A 20,371-nucleotide genomic window follows, 5' to 3' on the forward strand; every position below is an offset into this window, starting at 1 on the left:
TTATAGATTCTCTTTTATTAACTGAAAAAGTAAAAAAAAAAAAAAAGTTATTGCGGGTTGTTCTTTAACATGATAATGTATTGGGGGGGGGGTTCTATACAGTTTTTCCTTTTTGAATGCTTTTACATATATTACAAAGGTCTGTAGGGTGTTGATTGCATAAACGTGCAAAGTTGCCGCCGATATCTGATTGTATCTGCGGCCACTGGCATTGTGCTGTGATATTTAATAAGGCGGTAAACCCCAGTGGGGGTAATGTTCTATGATAATGCAGTTCTGCTGTCATAATGAAAGAAATCATAGGGAAATCTATCATGTTTGTCTATACTGTATAATTGGTTTGTTGTTATCTATACATATACATGTTTTAACAACATTAAAACTTTACAGCTGACATAGATCGTTCTAATGTTGTAAATCTATAAGTTTATTAAGTTTTGAGCAGTTTATTCTGTACCCATGGTTAGTAATGTATAATTTGATATAATGCATTGCATATGAAAGCTTAGTATGTCAGCTGAATGAGACATTTTCCCTTTAAAGTGTAGCTGGAAAAAGAGACAAGTAGCATAAAATTCTTCAAACTAATCACATCCCAGTATTTATTTATTTATTTATATTCTTGTGACTGACCGGTGACACATGACCTATATATGTTGCTCATTTCTACTATGTGGGCTAAATGTTTAGTAGTAAATAAAAGTTACATTGGAGATGTCACAGACACTGTGACGGAGGTTTCCTACTCTTTTTGACAAATGTACTGCCTCACACCATTTTCTGGAAGTGTCATTAACTTTCAGTGGGAAGCCAGTTCAGATAATGCCATATGCTATTTAGCATATCCATGACATCACTGCACCGTATTTGCATTCTAGCTAGTTCAGCCAGCTGTTTGCGTCTCTCCTACTCTCTGTGCTGACATATACTGTATTTTCATACAGGCAAATTTCCAATAAAGCTCTTCTCATTTACATATTTCTGCTTATGAGACAATGGAACAAGTGTGAAATAATGACAGGAATGTGACCAATTAAGACTCCCTCGTTAACAGGCAGCCGATTCCAAGATGCACTTCTGCACTGCTGAAATCCTGAGTTTTATAACCTTGACATCCTCTGACAAAAATTACCATACACTTATGTTACAGATAATGCCAATTTGGATATATTTACATGCAAAGTGATCACTTGAAAGAAAGTAAAATGGCTCAGCTGCGGTGCGGACGGCTGAATGTGCTACTGCCACTCAGCGAGCGCAAAGAGTTGTGCCTGCGGCAGAAAAGCAAGAGCTCGTGCTCATGGGGCAGCCCTGCAGCCCAGTAGTAACATAAATGTACTTATGTACTTTTCACAATTCCTGCAGCCCTTAGAGACAGGCTTGTAATAAAATGCTTTATGAACCGAACCTGAAATAAACGCGGCCGCTAATATTAGCAGGCATGTGATTGTGTACTTGAGATAATTACGTCCAGTTGTGTAAATTCGGCCAAATTGTCATGATGCTTTGTAGCTTTCGACATTTTTCATTACTACAAGGTGATTTGTCTCTCTAATCACTGAGCAGTTTGGGCGTCACACAGACACCCAGAGCAGTTGAACTCCACCCCACCCTCTTCACAAACAGATGTTTCCTAGAAGGCTCGTGTTGTCCGTCAATCAAACGCGATCCTCAGCGGACTCTGTAATTCTGCCTCCAATCCCGTCATCAGCTGTCTCAAAAATATACTCCCAAGATGAAAAGATCCCAGCATTGTATTGCCCCATTACCACTGTGTAAATATTACATGTTTTCCCTGGATATGCTAGTTAGCATTACTTCCACCTTGTGGCTTCATTATTTTTGAAACGCTCGATGATTGCACGGCATGACCTAGTTCTGGGACTCTGTCTCTCCGTCTCTCTCTGTCACTGTCTTTACTTTCTCACTTCTCTACCTAATTTACTCATTCTATGTGTCTCTCTTTTTTTATGCCCTCTCCACAGCTCCACCTCATTTTCTTTTCACACTGAATCTGTCTACCTCCTTTTTTTGTCATTTATTCATTGTCTTTCTCCATTTACTGCCTCAGCATTGCCTTCATCCTTTTAGGTTGCCTCTGTTCTGCCTCTGTGTTACTCATCCTCCTTCTCTCCCATGTATGCATTCTTTATTTCTCAATTTGTCTCTCTTCCACAGCCTATTATTATTTTTCTCTGTTCTCACCCCCTCTCCTTCCCCCCTCTCTCTCGCTCTCTCTACCCCTCCCTTCTTCTCCATGTTTTTATTCCTCTCTACCAGCACCACGTGTGCCACGGAGGGAAACATCGCGAGCAGTGGTCCCTGCTGAACAATTACCATGCAAAGCAATCCAAATAGAGATGTTTGCCGAAAACAACATGTGTGTAATTACTGCTTAATGAGGCCCTTGTCTCAGGCAGAATGCCCAATTAGACTGCCGATGAGAAAGTGATGCCAAGGCCCGGTGAAGAAAGAGAGAAAAGATGGGGCAAGGAGGAGTAGGCAGGGAGACAGAGAAGTGGAAGTAAGGAGGTTGCAACATGGAGGAAAGGGTGTCGAGGATGAGAAACACGGGGGGGAAAGGGAGCAAGGGGAACATGAGAAACTGTGAAAAACGAAAGGAGGTGGAAAGAAAGATGGAGAGACTGAGGGGAAAGGGGAAAGATGAAGAGAAAGGGGAATGAGAGAATTTCTGCGGTGTATATGTGGAGTAATGGCAGAGTTGATAGCATTGAGCCGAGGATAAATTGGCATATTAAGTGGGAGAGTGAGGAACTGCTAAGGAGAGCTATCAAAAGGAGCAAGAGGAAAGAGCTTTACATTGCAGTCTGTGGGCAGCCATGTTGAAGCACAAAATGGTTGACCTTTCTGGGCAGTTTGAGCCTTTTTTTGGTGAATATTGCATTACAGATCTAATTGGTGAAAATAAACATTATCTCACTTCATTTGTTCCTTCAGAGCAGGGCAGAAACAAACGCCGTCGAGGATTCGCTCTCGAAGAATTCACGTGGCAGAATTAGCTGTAATGAGAGCCGTGGCGGCGTTCGCGGGGTTGAAAATGCCATTGTTCGCAGTCGCTTTTCACCCGAGAGAATCTTATTCTGAAGAAGCTCTCGGAATGGCTTTATGTCACCAGTGATATCAAAGTGGATTTCAATGGAATGAAATTGCTCAGTTAGGCGATGACAAGAGGCTTTCATGTGCGGAGTGAAGAGTTTATTGCAGCTATGTCACCAAGGTCAACATTAGTTTGGCCCTCTCAGCGAGCGGCAGTCACTTCCCGCCACAGTTCGGTCAGATGATAGACACCGGCATGCTTGATTAAGCAAATTAGCAGCTTTAGCGTGTGGCATTGAACAATTATCAGTTTAATGTGAAGATGAGATGTCAGGGTTCTTTTTTTTTTCCAGCTGCTGGTGCAGTGATGTTGGATTAATCATGTCAGGTGTGAACGAGGCTTAAATGCACCTCTTGTGTCAGTTTCATGTTTTCGTATGAATTTAATCATTAGAATAACCAAGTGAATCCTCACCAGGGTTTCCACAGTATGCATCGTTAGCCAAGCATTGCCCCGAGGCAGGAACTCATTCCCCCGTCCTTTCTCCTACAATAATGTACAGTAATTTCTCTTTCTCACCACTCACATGCTCATTTGCTTCGACTTTTTCCTGTCTACCAGCGCAGATATTAGATTTCCCCCTCAGGAATTCTGCCCATTTCCGTCCATTAGTCTACTTATTTGGTCTATTTGGTCACTGTTTTTGAGCAGGTATATGTTATGATCCATTTGCGTCCACTCATATCCAGTGCGTGTCTATTTTTCAAGGCTTTGGTCGCTTTCTTTGCCGACACAAAGCAGACCACCCGAAATGAAAAGGGCCTCCCATATCTTCACATCTGAGGAATTTGACATGGAGCGCTGTGTAGTTTGATCGTGTTTTTTCTCCTGTCTGTTCCCGAGTCGACTGCGCAGTCATATTGCAAAGAACGACCTCCATCAACAAACAAAAAAAAGGGAGCATTATTTGACACATTGAGTTTCTATGTGTACGTGTGTTCACGTGCAACATTACCCGCTCCAGTCAAGGTTTTTTCTATTTGCCGCAAGTGCGCGGTGACAAACCTTGATGCCTTTGGAAGCCAAGAGCATTTCACAACGCTGCTCTTCTTAACGTGGTCACAGCTTCTCAGTCACCTTGGCAGCACACAGGTTCCGTTACCGAGCCGTTTGTGGCGGCTGAATCTCATTTCCGCTTGAGCTAAAAACAGAATCCGTCTGTGGTTTTTTTCTTTATTCGTAGCGCACTCATAGTTGATCTCGATGGGGAATTTAGCTCAGTAACATGCTAGACATGAAGGCTAGCATGTTGCATGAAACTCTGAAATGATGACCCAGTGTTGCTTCCCAGCATCCCCGTGGGTCAAAAGTAATTTGTTGTTATGTGAGTCCTAACCCCATGACAAGCAATGTTTTGGCACCTGCAGCAAGCGATCCTTCATTGCCTGATTAGCTCAAATCTAAAGACGCAGCATGCCCTCATTGTGCTACACACACACCAACACACATGTGCAAACCTCTAAGCCAGGCACACTTTACTACTGTAAGCACTCACAGATTCACCCGCACTCATTCTCTTTCTCACACACACACAGCACAGCCCAGAGGGAAAAGCCCATCTCTCGTCACTTTGCTCATGTAGCCTAATTACCGGCCCGCTGACGAAACAGTAATTACCCATGCTGCCATGCCACCACGAGGTTTAACCAAAGTGACAAAGTCATTAGTCTCACACTTCAGGCCACCCGTAAAGAGCTTTTCCTCTTTAGTACCTCTTTCACAGACCCACCACCCTTTTTTTTAAAAAAAAAAAAACAAAACTTCTTGGATACAATGTTTATTTCTATTTTTCTTTTTTCTGTTCACAGTTTGATGGTGACAACATGTACATGAATGACAATAACCAAGAGTTTCGGTCACCAAACCAGGTAAGATCGCCCACGTCTTTTCCTGTAAGCCCTGCAGACTTAAATAAATAAATGTCTGAGTAAGCTGATGTCACCCTTTAACAAGAAGAGTTTATGGATTGTTATGTTTGGGTGTAGACTGGAAAATGTGAAATGTACACATTTCTCAGTGAAGAAAAGTGGAAAATGGACAAACAAACCATGTGGTTAACATGAGAGGAAAACACAAGTCAAAAGTGATGTGTCGCCTTTTTACCGCCACTGTTGTGGGCACATTTCCAAGTTATGCTTTTGTCTCTGTGGAAATTCTGAATATTAATAAAAAAATGACTATGTCCACCAGTTTCTTTCTCATAGGCCTGCATCAGAAATGTTTCCATCATTTGATGTGACAGTCAGTGTGTTTCACAAGGTTTCAGATCAGATTTAAATATTAAATATATGATTGGAAGGTTTGATTCTTAATAACTTAAAAGTTAAATTTTTTTTATATCTATTTAACATCAGATGGATTAATCCATCAGCCCTCACAGTTTCAGCAACATGTCAGCCCACTGAACCAGACAAACCAGCAGTAATAGTTTACAATAACAAGCTAGTTGGATCTCTGGTCCCACTCTGGAGCATCATGGTCCCAGTCGCACATAGACTCAGTGAATAAGACAGGATTGGTGCTGAGTGCTCCCAGCTGGTAGATGGGAACACATGGCTGGACATATGGCAGAATTCAGAGCTCCAGGATTTGTTGATCCAGCAGCAAGGTCTTCATGTCCTGACAAAACACGATGAGGTGGAAGCTCCACATCAATTAGCGCTTTTCCAAATAAGTCAGGCCAAGGACAGCAGGATCCATACACACCTTCAATCACACACAGACATAGACACGCACAGGCACACACTGTTTCATATAAACATACTCATTTACTGTAAAAGGAAGTGACACGTTTTCTGACACAAAGTAATTCACAAGTTATAAGCTCACGTGCAAGAAGCTGTGTAGTTTCAGTCGTGTGAAAATCGTGCACTTTCTAATATGGGCATAGCGCCGGTAACAATGCATTGTCCCCATAAGGATCAGCATAACCATCATAACTATTAAACCACTATCCCAAGATTAAGGGTCAGTTCACCCACTTTGCAAAACATATCTTTTTGCCTATTCCTTTATGATGCAGAGAGACATTTTCCCAGATTTTTAAAAAGAGGAAGGCGCAATGAGGTCTAACAATTGGGGCTCATGGGAAATCAGAAAACTCCATCAGAAATAAAAACCAGCTTGTTTGCAAATATTTCAGGGAAGACCCGCCCCTTTTTGCCAATTTCATGATGCAGCATGCCCATGGACATGATTTAGGATTTCTCTGTTCAGACATTGAGATGTAACCTACATCCTCCTCCCAAAAACAAAGGTAATAAACAAACATAATTCAATGAGGAGAGATCATTAGAAGATATACAACTATCAAATTTGCAGATTAGACTTTGGTGGCCCATCACAGCAGAATGGAATCCAGCGTTAGAAACTTGGACAGGACCCCACCGCAATCTAGCTGCTGGTGGTGGTGAAGATGCACATGATACACTGATTGGCTTGCTTGAGGTGGAGGAGTGGGTGCACAAAAGAGTCCACGTGGGATAATAAAAGATGAGCAGTGCGATTTATAGTACGCAGAGTGGAGACAGATTGATTTGAAGAAGGCGGGCGAAAAGATGATTGGACTAGAGCAGTGATGTCAGCATTGAGTTTCACAACACGGGAAAGGGGAAGCGATGTGAAGAATAGACTAGCAGCCAAACACCTGGGAAAACGGACAGATGAGTGAATGCACATCTTTCTTTGCCTAAATGTTCAAGATACATATAAAAACTTTTTCCTGGGTATTCCACATAATCTAAGATTGGTGCTTTAATCTGTTTTTCAAAGTTTGCTTTTAATTTTGTAAAATTGTGTAACTGACCCTTTAAAAATTAATCTAATTATAACACCAACCCCTCCAAAAACATGCCTCTACTCTGACAGCCCTTTGAAGAAGTAAAGATCCGGCAAAATGCCCTCACTTTCTAAAAATGTGCTTAGTCTCACGATGTAACATTTAAATTGGGCCTTTTGATGAACAAGAACATATGTACGTGCTCTTAAACACACCCACATATATACCCATAAACCCGTACACACATGTTCTCATAAAAACCCCTCACACATGCATTCACACGCCATCATCCTATAGCCGTAAGATTGTCTTTCCTTTGATGTTGGGATTGAGTAACTATAGTGAGAGGTCGAGTAGAAGCTTTAGCAGCTTATTGTCTGCTTACGGCACACATCGGAGACCTCGACGTCCATCGTTGTTAGCTGCATTTCCAAATCTGCCCTAATTATGTCACTTATATGCATTTGCTTGTGCTAATTGGGATAAATGTCCAGCTTTGTAGTTTCCCAGCTGCAGCGGTCATATGTCAATCACCAACACCCACTCCAGGTCTGCAGTGTTGTGTCAACAAATACCTTCTTAGTGGATAAGGCAATTTGGGCTTTTCAAAACATGTCAGTTGCAGCTCTGTCGGTGCTGTCAAATAGACTCTTACAAACCAGTTCTGAATAGCACTCTGAACACAGAGTTCACTGTTTGGTGCCTGATCCTTTAATAGAGAACATTAAACGTGAGATTTCAAAGAGGATGTGCACCTTTTGCTCGGGAGCTAATGGTTGCAAAGGGTTTTTAGCACATTTAATATACTATATTATGCTAAAAAAACAATAAAGCTGTGACCACTGTGTGAATTTTCTCTCTCCCTTGCACTCTCTCTTTTTTTTTGAACAACCATCCACTACTTAAACCCCGTATTAGTGTTAAATATGTGCTACTTTTGTCACCTAATAGATAATATCTTTAGGTCTTGGATTGATGATCAAGTAATACAAGCTCTAAAAACATAATACATTGAGCTTTTTGGGGGCTATTTTCTTACTAATAACAAAAATAATCATAAAAATGAACCCCTGCTGAGAACTACCTGACTGGCATTTTTCAATAGGGAAGTTTTCTTTAGTCTAACTACATAAAAGCTTCCCTTAACAATTTTGCGAGGGCTGTCCAAATCATTATATTTTAGCTGAGTTGTGTAGTATTTTATTCGTACACTGAGATTTCAGAAGAGGTTAACCCATGTATTTCTTCAAAGCCATAACATGCAGGGAATGTGTCTGCATTTTCTTTTTGCAAAATTCGTTCTGACCGCTCGCTGTGTATACAAGTCAATCATTTCCCAATTGACGCTTATGCATTAGCTGTGCGGCGGTTTGTTACATGTGGTTTTCTTTTGAAGTGAAATCAGGCAAATTAGAGGTTCAAGTATATATATGATAAATATATATATGATTTTCTGCGTCGGGTTGTAGCGGTGATTACTGTGTAATAAAGAAACCCAGATTAAATATATTCAGTATATTCGTAAACAATAATCACCAATCATAAGGAGTATATAACTTTTTAAAATGCTTTCCCTACTTTCTAAGATTTAACCAATCCCCAGCTGTGCGTGTAAAAAAATATGGGCTTCCCGTTACTTCTTTTCTATTTATTCTGTGTGAATAGCACAGTAGAGACTGATATTCTTTGGTCTTGTGGACAATGCTCAGAAATACTCTACCCTCACAATTGGTAAAGCTTTTTGTGAAAGAAGCCCATAAGCTTTAATGCAGGTTTTAACACTGCAGTAAGATACCCAGCCAAGCCTTTACATGATGTGCGCCTGTGAAAAAGGTGCATGTAGCCAGAACAGAGACTCCTTTGTTTGCATGTCTGGGGTCTTCCGCGGCGTACACACTGAGGTAACAGTCCAACACGGCCAGAAGATTGCATTACACATAACATCTCTGTGCTTTTTAAAAGTGAAAACCACAAATCAGAAACAGTTTTGATGGGGCAGCTCAATGTACGCCTGGACACAGTCCACTCAAGCAAGATGTTTTCAAGGCTTTAAATACTGTATGGTCTCTGTACAAAATATGCATGCATACTGCACACATGGGCAGTTTGATGGCATTAATATTTTCCATGTGGTTTTTCCTGTTGCGATTTCAGCTTATAAGCAAAAGTGTGGGTGGGTTATTATGTTTACTGGCTTTGCTTGTATCTGCCCACACACACACAAAGCTAAGTCGATAGTTTGTAGAAATAAAGATTATGAAATATCTCAATTATCCCAATTAACTAAAACATGTTTGTGTAAGCAATAAGGAGTTTTAAATCGCTTTCCTGGCTCCAGCGTGCCATATGTCACATTTCTTCTTTTTTTTTTTCTTTCAGTTAAACACACGGACGGCTAGTGTGCGCTTATTGACTGCTAACTCCCCAGCTATAAAAACAATGAGCCAATCAGCCAATTTTCTCACTGGGGTAAAAAAAAAAGTGAATATTGTTTACAGAAATTCCTAAATCAGCACTTTTTTTTTCCTTCCCAGAAATGTGAAAGTGTTGTTTTGAACAATAATTACTGCAACTTCTGTGTTAACTGAAAGTGACAAAAATATGACAATCTCTGCTGGAGGCAAAATAAACCCCAACTCGGAAAGAAAAACTGTTGAATTTCAGTCTTAATAATATAATGAAAATGGCAGCGTGCTAATATCAGCCTTGTATATGTAAAATAATGCTGGTTGCACTGTATATTTTTGCAGCACTGTAACAGCGGCATGGGAACGATCACAGCCAAACCAAAATGGCTTCCTTCACCCACGCCAACACAAATTCTAATTTTGTATAAAGAGAAGTGCTTGTGATTTGGATTCATATCAGCCCGATCAGTCTGCAGGATTTCACTGACTTTTACGTTCGTATATAATTCTCTAGATTTTTTTGCACACCTCCCCTCGCCCTAAAGTGTAATAAGAGTCTGTGTGAAGAAGTCCATGTGTGTATATGTGCGTGCTGAAGATGAAGCCAAAAAACTGAAGATAAGGAAGGAAAATTCATTTAGAGAAATATTAGAGAAGGAAAAAATGAGCCAGTGGCATGGGGTTGAATGGGGGGGGGGGGGGGGGGGGGGGGCATACTCTGTGCATTGTATCCCATTGCAGAAGACAAAGCTTTGGGGCCACTAGTCCTTGGAGAAGCAGCAAGTTTCAGCCTGTTTATGCCACTGCATTTTTGGCTTCAAGGTGTCTCGCTGAGCCGCGCGTCTCTATTGATTTGGCTGACTTTAGTAGAACAGTGGCTGATGGTCGAGATCAGAATAGAAATCTAACTCGTTGGATGCAGACTTGCTCTTTTTTCTCTTCATCCTTCTTTTTCAGGCTATAGTTCAGTCTGTTTATTTTTGTATATTTCTTAAGTCTGCCGCTCCACCCAGCACCTTTCTCCCAAAACTGTATTGCTTTTACACATGTGGACTTGACTATGCTTCATATGCAAAAACTGGTACGTCCGCAGTCGCTTTGGATTCACTTCAGTTCAGCTCCGTGAAGATTTGTTTGCTTTATGGTTTTGTTCAATAAGGATTTTGTTAAAGAGTTATTATACACTTTTCAAACCACTTTTCTTTTGTATAGAAAATGTATTTTCTTTAAAAAATAAAAGTGCTTTGTCTACCTTAAAACTTAAGTTAAATGCTACGTTTGTTTATTACTTGTAATGTAAAAGTCAATCAAATGAGTAAATTTACCTAAGCACAGAACGTAAGTTTAGTGCATGAATAATTTTTTTTTTAAAGAACGTTTTGACAGGACTCTATGCAATCCTATTGACGACTAAGTACACCCTTACTGCGTTCATCTAAAGTGAGAAGGTAAGTAGCAGCCAGATGTTGAAATCAACTGCACTTGATTAATTGATAATCAGCAAGCAGTGCTGCAGTTATCGTGTTAAACGCTAAAATTCAATAAATTTGGAACAAAACAGAACAAGTATGGCTTGTTTGGAAGGTTTGCCAGGAGAAAGCGTCTTGTCTATAAAAAAACAAAAAAGAAACCCACAAAAAAACCATGACAGCATGGCTTAGATCTGCATCCGAACAAATTACGAGACTTATGGAACAACGCCCTTTTGGCAGAAGAGACCAAAGTGAAGGTGTTTGACCAGAGTTCACAGCTCCCCGTTTGGCAAAAACCAAAGACACCATATTAGCACAAACACCTCACGCAAACTGTCAAGCATGGTGGTGGAGGGGTGATGATTTGGGCTTGCTTTGCAGTCATTGGACTGGGGCATTTTACAGTTAATGTGTCAACCTTGAATTGCTCTGTATACTAAATTATTCTCAAGTCAAATGTGAGGCCATCTGTCTGACAGCTGAGGCTTTGCTGAAACTGGGTCATGCAACAGGACAATGATAACAAGCACAGCAGCAATTCTGCAACAGAATGACTGAATAGAGAGAGCTGTGCATCAACTAACACCTGTAAACCTCAATAAAACTAAGATACAGTGTAAAGAAGAGTGGGCCAAAATTCCTCCACAAAGGTGTGACTGTGATAAAGTCTTACAGAAAACAATTAGTTCAAGTTATTGCTGCTAAACGTGTTCCTACAACCCACTGAATTGTGGGGTGTACCTAGTTTTTTACAGGACTACTTATAGTCCTGTTTAAAACCTTCTCTTTCATATTAATGTATATGAGGTTTGGTGTCTGATATGTGGATTTTATTCTTGCGGATACATTTTAGCCTTACTCATAAAATGCACACTTGCACTTTTTGCTGTATTGCCAGCAGCTACATTCACATCAGGATCAGTGCTGACCAATAAAAGAAGTATTTGAAGTACCGTAAAAGGACAGAGTGTGGGGAACGGTTAAAGTGGACATTTCTTCATTTTGATCAGGGAGAAGATGGAAATTATCTGAGATAAATGTATAAAGGATGAATAGCAAAACCTCATCAAGTAGCAAAGGAAGGCTTTCTGAGTGAAATTAGTCCAAATGCATTGCTTGCTAGGAAGTATGCATATCGCTTCTCTGAGAGAGCTTAAAGGATTAACATTTTAGCAAATGTGCTCATTCACTTTCTTGGCTAGAGTCAGATGAGAAGATTGATACCGTTATAACTTCTGCTGAGTAAATGTGAAGCCAGACAGTAAGTCTAGCTTTTTCAAATGAAATCAAAAGCAGTCTGGCACATAACCCCCATAAACAACATTTAAAAAGAATTTTTTTAATTATCACATTAAATAAATGAACTATATCTTAACAATTAGTTAATTGAGCTTTGAGTCTGAGGTGCTGCCAGGTTTTATTTCCAGTATTCTCCCAGATTAAAAAAGTGGATAGTGCTCTTAAAAACATCTAACATGATGATATTTTGTCAATCAGTCAGTCGAGCTCCAGATGTTGTTTGCTCCGTATAGATCCAGCGCTCCCTCGCTCTATTTTCTCTACCTCTATATTTCTTTCTCTCTCTCTCTCCTTCTTTCTCTCTGAGTCAGAGATACCTCAGTACACCCTGGCACCGAACACCCAATGTGGGCGATGCTGATGTGAAAAGGCACCGTTACTTAATAGTGACTCACAGTGCACCATTATACCCCCACCACCATGACTGCAAACTCTTCTCACTTCGCAACGCTCAATCTCCCCACCAAGCTTCCCCTTATACTTCAGTCTTTCTATCGTCCATCCTTGCGTTCTTCCCCAGCAAGATGAAAAACGGGGACATTTGAGACAGAGGATGAAAAAAATAAAAATTGAGGGTCTGAAAACGCCAACACGCATCTCACTTTTTCTTTAAAAGCTGCACAGAGCCGCTGGCAAGGTCGGCAGAATGAAGTAGAGATACATATTGCGCGGCGTGTATTTAAATTTCAAGAGAGCGTACAATTTCAGTATCCTGAATTCAGGCGGAAAACAGCTATGAACCAGCACTGAGGCGTCGATATCTGAAAACAATGCTGGAGAAACATCAGAGGAACATCCTCACAACATCCACACCCATGCTAGGAGGGATTGTAAGATACAGTTGGAACCAGGAATTGTTAGTTCTTTATGTAGGTCAGTACATGTCAGCCAATAAGTCCAATTACCATTGCTCTCTGAAATAGAATGGGCAGTGACCTCTACTCTGCTGTCATAGGACTGAAATGGATGCAGGGATGCCTCGGATATAAGTGATATATATTTTCATTCAGAATAATAATAAAAAAAAGATAAACAGAGTCTAGAGTAGATGACAGGATGACAAATGGTTCCAGAATAGGAGTCCAAAGTGATGTGAGAAAGTCAACATTTTCATTGTTGGAATATGAAGAGTTTAATCTATCATTTTTTGATATCGGAGGCTTTAAAGCACATCTAAACGATCCACTGTCACACTCTTTTTAGTGTACTCCCTCAAATAGTACAGTACATACCCCGCAGAAAGGCAGCACTCCCCGAAAACAGCAACTTATCAGCAGCAAGAGTGCACTCAATGATTCATACACTCTTTTAAGAGAACTTGAAACCTTGGCTCTATTTTGGTCCCGGCCTCTCTCCCCCTCTCTCTCTGTATATGCAGCACAACGGAGCACAGGGATTTAGTGGGACTAAGTAGTTTGATATTTCTATTGGTTTTCTGCATGTATTTCCACTCTCTCTTCCCTTTTCTCCTAGTGATCTTTCTCATCATATGGAGACCAAGGTCATGGCTGATTGAAATATAATAGAAGTGTAGACATCTGGCCTAATACTGTGGGAAGTTAAATCTATTTTAATGGCCCCTGCCGCAGTGGATTCTCTCTGATGCACTCTTGCGCTTCACTGACAGTAAATCACAATGTTCTCTTATTGCCCTGACTGGAATGAGGGCATAGAGAAAGAACAATGAGGGATCCACATCATTTGTTTTCACCCCTCCCTTGCTTTTTCCTCTCCTCTGTGCTCCTCCTCTTCTCCCCTCTCCACTCCGTTTGCGACTCATAAAGCAAGGGGCTTAAAGAGAGTGACATCATGAAAATAAAAATAAAGGGGATTATGGGCAAGCTATTGTGCCATATGTGATTACTGGGGCTTCCATGTTCCCTAGGGGAAGATGAGTGACTACGAGACAACATATTTTATTTATTTATACAATTCGCTCTAATGAATAAGAATAGGAAATGTGGCTGAGACCACTATATTGTGCCCTTTGTCAGGAAAAAAAAATGAAGAAAAAGAACTGCAGCCCTGGTCCAAACATTAAAGAATTTTCTGCTTCTCTCTGTTGCAGTACAAAGATCACCCTTCATCTTTAACTGAGTTGTTTTTTCCCTTAAATCGAACTGACATAAATGTGCAGCGCATGGCCCTTTTTCACACCTTTTCAAAATACTTCCTTTGCGGCCGTGTTTTTAGAGTTCACGTACAATCTAGTACAGGTCCACCCACATCTGCAATGGAGAGTCAGGTCCTTTTTACCCACCTAAATGAGATCCATTTTGATGTGACATTTGAGAGAATTACCAGTGCATAGGGGAGCAGGGAGGAGGTTAGCTCAGTCTTTAGCGATTGGTTGAAGCTTACCACAGCCCACCTGTCCTTTAGTGACGGACGCTACCTATGACCCTGAGCTACTATTGGACGCGGTGAAATAGCCCCCCACACACACACTTCACTTATCCCAGTTCTTTCTTTCTGTCAGTCAACCTGGTGGGTCTGCTATTCCATTCTCCTTCTATTGTACTTCGCTGTCTGCTTTTCTTGATACATCACCCAAATGGAGTTCCTTGGCGTTTAAAAGCCAGGTCAGATAGCCTCTGTAGACCCCGCAGACTGCCGCTGTAATGTTCACTTGTGTGGCACGCTTTAGCTCAAACACACACTGATGATGAGTTTGATTTCTGCCCTTTCTCAGTGCTGCAAGTTTCATCTTTGAAGGTGAATTTTAAAGATTTAGCATTGCCACCCGTCTATCTCGACCACACAGGGTGGACGTGAAAGCCGTTATATATGCATGGCCAGCTGTTGTTTGTCACCAAAACCGTGCTGCTCTGTCATTTTTAACAAAGAAGCATATGGCTGAATGACTTTCCATAGGACGCTTTATACTCATTCAAAGTTATCGAGTTTTGTAATGTATGTATGTACTGTTAAAAATAAAAATAAGGGAACACTTGCACAATTTTAACTTTCACTTTTAGTGTAATTTTGAATCCAAGTCTCAAAGTGTTGATGATTATGGTTTCCACTGACCATTGTCAGTTAAGATCTTAAACTTCAGCATTTCATTCATCGAGTGTTTCCTTAATTGCAGAAAGTGGATAATATTAAAAGAAAGACAGCTAAAACGCTAATAGCAAAGTCCATCCAAGACAAGCCGCTCTTGGCTTTGGACAGTTCACCTCTTGTCAGCCATGACAGGCTCTCTGCGTACTGTGCAACATTTTCATTTTCCTGTATTTGATCAACATGTTATTGTTCCCGCAAGAGCCGTCTTCCACTAAACACCTACAAATGATTCCATCGCTGAGCTAATGACTTCATCTCCTCTTCTCAGCCATTTGGGTAAAGAAAACTTTTAGTTAAGCCAACTAACACATTTATGTTTAATGATAAGTTAATTACTGAAGATTGCTTGACAAACTGGAACTGTGTTTGGCTGCGGAATTTTTAACCTGCAAGTTTACACATAAAAGTGAAATTTTCAGTGTTGAGATTGCCATGTATACTGAGAGTTTAACAGCATCTGCTGTGTGCATAAACTAAGCAAACACAAGCTTAACACGCTTTTCAGGTAAAAACATTGCATATTTTGCTGAAAAAAATAATTCATTACTGTTCTGCTAACTCTAAAGGGGGAAGCGCGATATCTTGAAACAGTCTGCAGCACAAGCAAGAATCAAATTAAATAAAAAAAATACTTTGACCTTGAGAGCTGTTGAAGGGAGGGATCTGTTTGATTATAGCTTTCCACTGAGCCCCCTAAGCACTGTTGTTTCAGTATAAAAACTACCATAAGCTAACTAAAAGAGAAGTTAGCCGAATTCAGAGCATGACTAGACTCACAAAAAAACCCTTTAGATGTATTCCCTTTGTACTGATCATCTCCATCAGAACTCCATACAAATTTGAGTTGTGCAGCTTGCAGCTATGGGAAGGTGTTGTTGTCTGTGACAACTTGCAGTTATGAAGGCTATCTCTGAAGATATTACATGCATGGCTTGTTGTCTTCCCAAGTAATGGTGCAGCTCCTGAGATGAGCTAATAGAGGGTATCAGCCGCACTTTAGAGAAAAAAGATTCATCTTAACCTGACCATCATACACGGATTTGGACCTGAGGTCCAAAATGCCGTAGAGCAGGTTACAAAGACAAGCCATTTTCATATATTCATTACCTCTCCAACTTCAAAAGTCTGCTCCTGATCTCAGTAAATGTAATAAAGCACATTATTTTCTAACGCTGATATGTATGAATCTACCATAGCGGAATATTTATTTAATATTTGCAACTGGCAACATTTTTTTCCTATTAAAAATAGAAATGTTTCATATTATCTTGTATTAAATATTGAATTTAAGCAGCAAGTGTCCAGAAAAAGAGAAGTAGAAGAAAGATTTAATACTGGCTAAACTGTATTGTTATGTTTAATTGGATCACATATGTCTAAGGAAGAAAATGTGAGACTGAGGATGCTGTGCAAATGAATTTAATTTTTTAAAAACTACATTACAACATTGTTATGTTAATGTTACACTGAGAGCAATAATAAACACTCTAACAGGCTTCAGAATGTAGAGGACCATTCTGGTTCCTGAATTATTTTAGTAAGGGAAATCGCACCCTGTTTATGAGTGTGTGCTGGACGACTGCTGTATTCCTAGTGAGTTTCTGTGGGTGTGCCCATAACCATAGCAAACCTTTTCGAAGTCAGACCATAAAACCTACCATCAGTTAGGCTCACTCTGAGTTTTTTGCATTTTGTATTCTGAATAAGTTTCCTCCCAGATGAATGTAGAGGCCAGATTTATAACTAGTCCGGTACCCGTTACATCAACAGATAGGTTTAACCTCCAACATTAGCGGTCTGGTGGTTTGTGTGAACAGAGTGGCCACGGATAGAGTCAAATGGCTGGCTTGAATTATTGTTTCATTCTGCCTCTGTTCACTACATATGTTATAAGAGTCTGGACCGACATGAATGGAAACTGCAACTCAACTGGTTGGAGAAGGCATACAACCACAAGGCAGTAATTCTAGTTGTTTTCCAAAAAAAACAAGGAGTGGTTTAAGCATGATGATAGGTACTTCAGAGCCACAAGTCGCATCTGTGAACTTAGTTATAGAATGTGAAAAATAGGTGTTTTGATGTCAAGTCACAAGTGATGTACAAAAGAGATTTGGTACCATCATGTTTAACTCAAAGAATAAAGATAGATTAGAAAAGAACCAATAGAATCCAAAGTAATGTCCTTGTCTTCAAAAATGACGGATTTGCTGAAATTTCACCTCTACAGAGGAGGGTGAAGGTTAGAGAGAGAGATGGCTGAATCAACATTTGGTGGTTCTTTTTGACCTGTCTCTCTTTTATCCACTCCTCTCCTTGTCCTGAAAGACAGTATATTTATGAATTATTTATCCATGTTGGAAAATGTTAAACTTGTGATGTCCTTGTCCTGTGTCTTATCTCCAAGGGCATCATAAGAAGCTGTAAAGAAAAAAAAACATTTAAAAAGCAATGGAAAGCACAGTCATAAAATAGCCTTGACAGAATTCAAATCTTGGTACAGGCGTACAGTATATATGACAACAGCAATGTTTCTTCTTACGAAGAAGAAATGTCCCAAATGCAAGATGTGTTTTTCACTGTAAAATTGTACCAATCCTGAGTTGTTTAAATCCCCTAAACCTCTGATCACAGTTTTAGAGATCGTATAGTAGCAGTATTAACTATTCAGCATCATTTTGGCTATTCAGTATCAGTATGGTGTCTGGCACATTACTCATCCTGATATGAACAATCATACAGTAGATATTTTTGTTACTGATGAGGTAAAGTAAATTGAATTTCTTTCTAAAAGTTAATTAATTGGCGATAGTTTAACCTCTATGCCTCTTATGTACCTTTTGGGGGGGCTTGAGGATGATAGCTACTCATTAATACCAAACAAGCCTCAAATTCCATCCTTACATGAAGATTGAGACTTTAATGATACATTGGCAGGGCTGGACAATAACAACAGTAAGCGCGTTAATGACACTTTGTTTGGTTTTTGCACTTTTTGCATTAGAATGTAGCTACTGGTACTTTTCAATTCAATTCAATTTTATTTATATAGCGCCAAATCACAACAAAAGTCGCCTCAAGGCGCTTCATAGGTACAGAGAAAAACCCAACAATCATATGACCCCCTGTGAGCAAGCACTTTGGCGACAGTGGGAAGGAAAAACTCCCTTTTAACAGGAAGAAACCTCCGGCAGAACCAGGCTCAGGGAGGGGCGCCCATCTGCTGCAACCGGTTGGGGTGAGAGAAGGAAAACAGGATGAAAGACATGCATACTTACTTTGGTGTTCATCCACCCATTTTCTTCTGCTTACCCAGCTCAGGGTCGTAGGTGGGGCTGGTGCCAGTCTCAACTCTCATACACCCTGGACAGTCTGTCACAGGGTTTAGACACAAAGGTAGACGGCCATTAATACCCATGGACAATTTAGAATCACTGATCAACCAAACCCATGTTTTTGGACTGTGCATGAAAACCACCTGGAGAGAATCCAAGCTTAGTGGAAACTTACAAACTCCAAAGAGAAAGGCCTCCTGGATTTGAACCCAGGACTTTCTTTCTGTGAGGCAACAACGGTAATGACCACAACACCATGCTGCTCTTTCTTAGATGTCACATCATGTCAGAACCTGTTCTCTAGTGACCTCTCCAGACTTAGTTTTGTGCTTGGATGCTCAGACCATTGCCATCGTGCTGTATATGTACCCATAAGTCACAACATTATTATCCTATATGGAGTACAAAATGGAGGCCAACTGATTTGTTCGTGTGCTGCTATTAGCTATTTTGCAGATTATTGTATTTATAACAGCTGTTAAATGAAAAATTAAACATTATAATGAAGACACAGGAGAAACACCCTTCAACCATGTTATGGTCGGACAAACCATTGCATGTAGAGGTACTTATATAATGTCTTTCTACTGCAAGTGTCAGTGTTCCAGTCACATATTCATCCACACAGCGCTTTTATCTATGCCTAATATCTTTCTAACATTTTCACACACTCCGATGGATACATAAGGAGTAACTTGGGATTCGGTATCTTGCTCAAGGATACTTCGGCCTGCGAACCAGAGGAGTTGAGGAATCGATCCACCAATCTTCCAACTTGTAGACTACTGTATATACAGCTGCCCGAGTAGAGTTGGCCAGAGCATAAACAAGTAAATAAATAACTATGCGTAATAAATATTAGGGAAATCTGTTTGTGTTTCGTGTATCAGAAAGAAAAAATTATCGGCTGATGTATCAGAATATCAACTTTTTAAATCACGAAATATCGGTATCCGTATTAAAAATTCCATATGCTTTAGGCTCTAGTGGAAGGTGCTAGAGTCATTTTAGAAGTGAGGGCTACACTGGCAGTCTGACCCTGGGAGTTGAATTCGCACTGCTCAGCTTCATGAATGTTGAAAACCAGAAAACCAACGAGAACGCTCTCGGTCATGCCCTTGGCCTGATAGACCACCAAAGGGTTCAGCTCTTCCACTAAAAACTGCTGTTTGATCTCTTGATGCAGTCCTGTTGTTCTCAAAGTTCTTCTTGAACGCTATACTTCAAAAGCCAAAAAAAGAAAAGTTTATGCTCCACACTCTCCAATTTTTAATTAATCAGGAACTATTTTTTTAAGAAAGATCCGGAAATTTCAGTGAAATAAAGGTTAGCACAATAACAGAAACAGCTGTGACTCAGTGGGGTCTCATGAATCGGGCTTGTTTGCACATATCCTCACAATGTTGGGTCCTGAGCAGGCTGGATCAACACTTTGGGGATTGTTGTGCAGGGAGGGCTTTTACCCTGGGGTGCTGAGCTTAGGTGTGTTTTTTTTTAATCGTCAAAGTGGGTGATAAATGTCACAGTAACATCCACATGAATGCCAAGACCCAAGGTTTCTTAGCAGAGCATTGCATTGAAACAAGACGGTCAGTGTCATTCACTTTACCTGTCTGTAGCTTTAATGCTGTCGCTGATCAGTGTGTAGTCAAGTGAGTTTTGTTTGTATTCTTAGTCAATTTAATCGGCAGCATTTGTCTGTTAACCGTAATAAAAAATGACAACAATAATAAATGTTAGACAAGGAACAGACATTTGCACAACTTTTATCATGGGAAAAGAAATTGTCAGCGATAATATTTCTAAGCAAGCGCCAAACAATGCGAGCGAGTGTTGTGAAAAAGAGAAAATAGCACATCATCCCCTGATGGTAAACATACTCCCTTTTATTATTATTA

General features: G+C 40.2%; 1 protein-coding gene across 7 annotated transcripts in view; it reads left to right on the plus strand.

Annotated features, from left to right (window-relative positions):
• The window catches only part of LOC134619074 (TOX high mobility group box family member 2-like), an 84,343-nt gene that overhangs the window by 38,321 nt on the left and 25,651 nt on the right, over positions 1-20,371 (plus strand). For all 7 annotated transcript variants that reach the window (XM_063464799.1, XM_063464800.1, XM_063464802.1 and 4 more), the window contains one exon: positions 4,927-4,986. In XM_063464799.1, the coding sequence (XP_063320869.1) occupies positions 4,927-4,986 (60 nt within the window). The remainder of the gene's footprint in view (positions 1-4,926; positions 4,987-20,371) is intronic.

This window comes from Pelmatolapia mariae, linkage group LG20, assembly GCF_036321145.2.
Source record: "Pelmatolapia mariae isolate MD_Pm_ZW linkage group LG20, Pm_UMD_F_2, whole genome shotgun sequence".
NCBI lineage: Eukaryota > Metazoa > Chordata > Actinopteri > Cichliformes > Cichlidae > Pelmatolapia > Pelmatolapia mariae.